At 38.6% G+C, this 2500-nt stretch overlaps 1 protein-coding gene across 3 annotated transcripts in view; it reads left to right on the plus strand.

Moving 5' to 3' along the window:
- LOC122261354 (methyltransferase-like 26) overlaps positions 1-2500 on the plus strand; it is a 6345-nt gene that overhangs the window by 2190 nt on the left and 1655 nt on the right. For all 3 annotated transcript variants that reach the window (XM_043028928.2, XM_043028926.2, XM_043028927.2), the window contains exons 2-3: positions 433-724; positions 1297-1515. In XM_043028928.2, the coding sequence (XP_042884862.2) occupies positions 437-724; positions 1297-1515 (507 nt within the window). In that variant the 5' untranslated portion in view covers positions 433-436. The remainder of the gene's footprint in view (positions 1-432; positions 725-1296; positions 1516-2500) is intronic.

The raw sequence follows: 2500 nt of genomic DNA on the forward strand, positions 1-2500 counted from the left end.
TTGCTGTGCATTAATGTAGATGGAAATGAAGATCAAGAGACCATTTTGATTCATTGCAATTACTTTTTCCAGGTATCAGCAAGTAATAAACATACAAGTAGAGAGCTGTTGATTAAAAGTAATTTTATTATTATTGGAATTTGAATTTAGCATTCAGAATTAAACATCTGTTTTGATTAAGAGTGTGTGTGTGTGTGTGTGCGTGTGTGTGTGTGTGTGTGTGTGTGTGTGAGAGAGAGAGAGAGAGAGAGAGAGAGAGAGAGAGAGAGAGAGAGAGAGAGAGAGAGAGAGAGAGAGAGAGAGAACTTTGATGTATAATGTATGCATGTTTAGGTACCCCCCAAAATTTGGTCCCTCAAAATAGTATGACAAAAAGAAAATCTAGACTCTCTAGATGGTCCCCTTAATTTTACCGTTATTCTTAATTTGCAGAATCATGGCAGAGGCAAAGCTGGTGATCAAAGCACCTGAAAATAACAAGGACCCCATCTTTCAAGTGCTGGAGAAAGTCATCCCAGAGAAGTTCGGATCAGAGTCGGGTCTTACGGCTCTGGAAATTTCCTCAGGTAGTGGCCAGCATGTGTCCTACTTCGCACGCAAGTTCCCCAGTATATCGTGGCAACCATCTGATATTGAGGACAAGTACATCAAGAGTATTAAATGTTACATCGAGGATGACAAGTGTGAGAATGTGAAAGAACCAGTGGTGATTGATATTAGTAAGGTTGGTACAGTATTTTCTTCTTTTTTCTCTCTTTTCTTTTCCTCTATTTTTATTTACTTCCTTGAGATAGGACTCTGTGATAGGATGCTTATATAATCCATGGTTGGAGTTGTTGGTACATCCAGGCATCTACACACCTAAAAAAAACACCTTGAAAGATGTGTTGATTCCTCTTCCAACATATTTTGGAGGGAGTAACTTTGACATATATGTGACTACACCTCACCTGTAAGGCAAGTTGTTTAGATGCTTGAACACAGGATTGCCTACCAGCTCGACTGTGGATTATACAGCAACTTTCTTCCTTGAGTGATTCTTATTCTCCATTTTGATCATCTTCCTGTTTGTCTCGTCTCTTTCTTTCAACATTTCTAATTCTTTCTTCTCTTCCATTTTCAGTTTTTCTTCATCCTTTTTTATTCTTCTTCTTTCTTTTTCTTTGTCTTCATTATCATCATTCATCATTCCTATCCACTCCCCTCTTTCATTTTCAAGAAAATCATTATTTTGTTTATATTAAACTTTATGGTCCTTTACTCTATTTATTTTAACCAGTACTTTCCTCTTTGCAGCCTCTGAATGAATGGGCAACTCCCATTCCAGAGAATTCCATCAGCATGATGGTGAACATAAACATGGTTCATATCTCGCCATGGGCATGTGCAGAGGGCCTCTTTGCAGCAGCTGGCAAACTGCTGAAGGCTGGTGGCATTCTGGTCACTTACGGGCCGTACGCAATCCATGGGGAGATCACGCCTGAGAGTAATGTTAACTTCGATGCTTCCCTGAAGGTAATTTTTTTCTTTCTTCCCTTCTTTGTTTCTTTAATTTTGGGAGTGTTGTAATTTAATCTAGTAAGGATTAGCTATAATGGGTTTTCAGGAGTAAATGTAGGCTTAAAATTTGCTTGCGGGGAAGCAGATGCATATTTAGCTGAATATATTCTTGTTTAAGTGTTACTTTTATATGCATATATGTATTCTTTATTTCTGCTTCTTCCCTTTGACACTGCTTTATTCAGGACCTCATCACCATGACATATTATATTAACACTAGTTGTATAGTCAGGTTAGTCATTCTTTTTCCATAATCATTAAACTCCTTGGCATCATCTTTTCACTTCATGTATACAAAGAATCTAATATTAGCATAAGTAATTGATCCTTCATGTCTTAACCCTATGACGACGGTGTGTCACTCGTGTGACACAGCTAAATTCCCGATGCCAGGGCGTCATGCCAGTGTGACGATTCCAATGCAATATTGCAATCACCCGGCATAGGGGTTTTCGTGTAGCGCGTGCCCCGTCGGAAAAGGGTTAAGAACATGTACTGGCTCTCAAATTGTAACAAATGTACCTCCTTCCTTTTGGTTCCTGACAGTCCTACAATCTCCAATTGGAATCTAATTCTCCCTCCAGTTCAGTAATATCGTTGTCTCCCGAATGTTCTAAATATTAAGCATACAAGTCTTTGAAATTACAACCTGGGGATTCTTAGTGCCCCATCTTATTTAATGAACACCTGGGTAATGAAAACATTTCTTGTGTATGAGGTTGGAGGAGTGAGCTTTTAACTACTACACTTGCTCAAGGTGCACAGGTAGCTTTTTCGCATTTTCTGTGATACCATTACAAGAGTGATGTCATATTTTCTCAGTGGTAGCAGCCCTTTTATGGAGTAAACACATATACTGTCCTTGATAGTTTTATGGCCATCATAAGGAAAACATAAAACTTTATCTGGTATATATGAAGGCTATTTTCCAGGGGATGCA

This window comes from Penaeus japonicus, unplaced genomic scaffold, assembly GCF_977035675.1.
Source record: "Penaeus japonicus unplaced genomic scaffold, GWHDUDI00000001_assembly GWHDUDI00000041, whole genome shotgun sequence".
Taxonomy (NCBI): domain Eukaryota; kingdom Metazoa; phylum Arthropoda; class Malacostraca; order Decapoda; family Penaeidae; genus Penaeus; species Penaeus japonicus.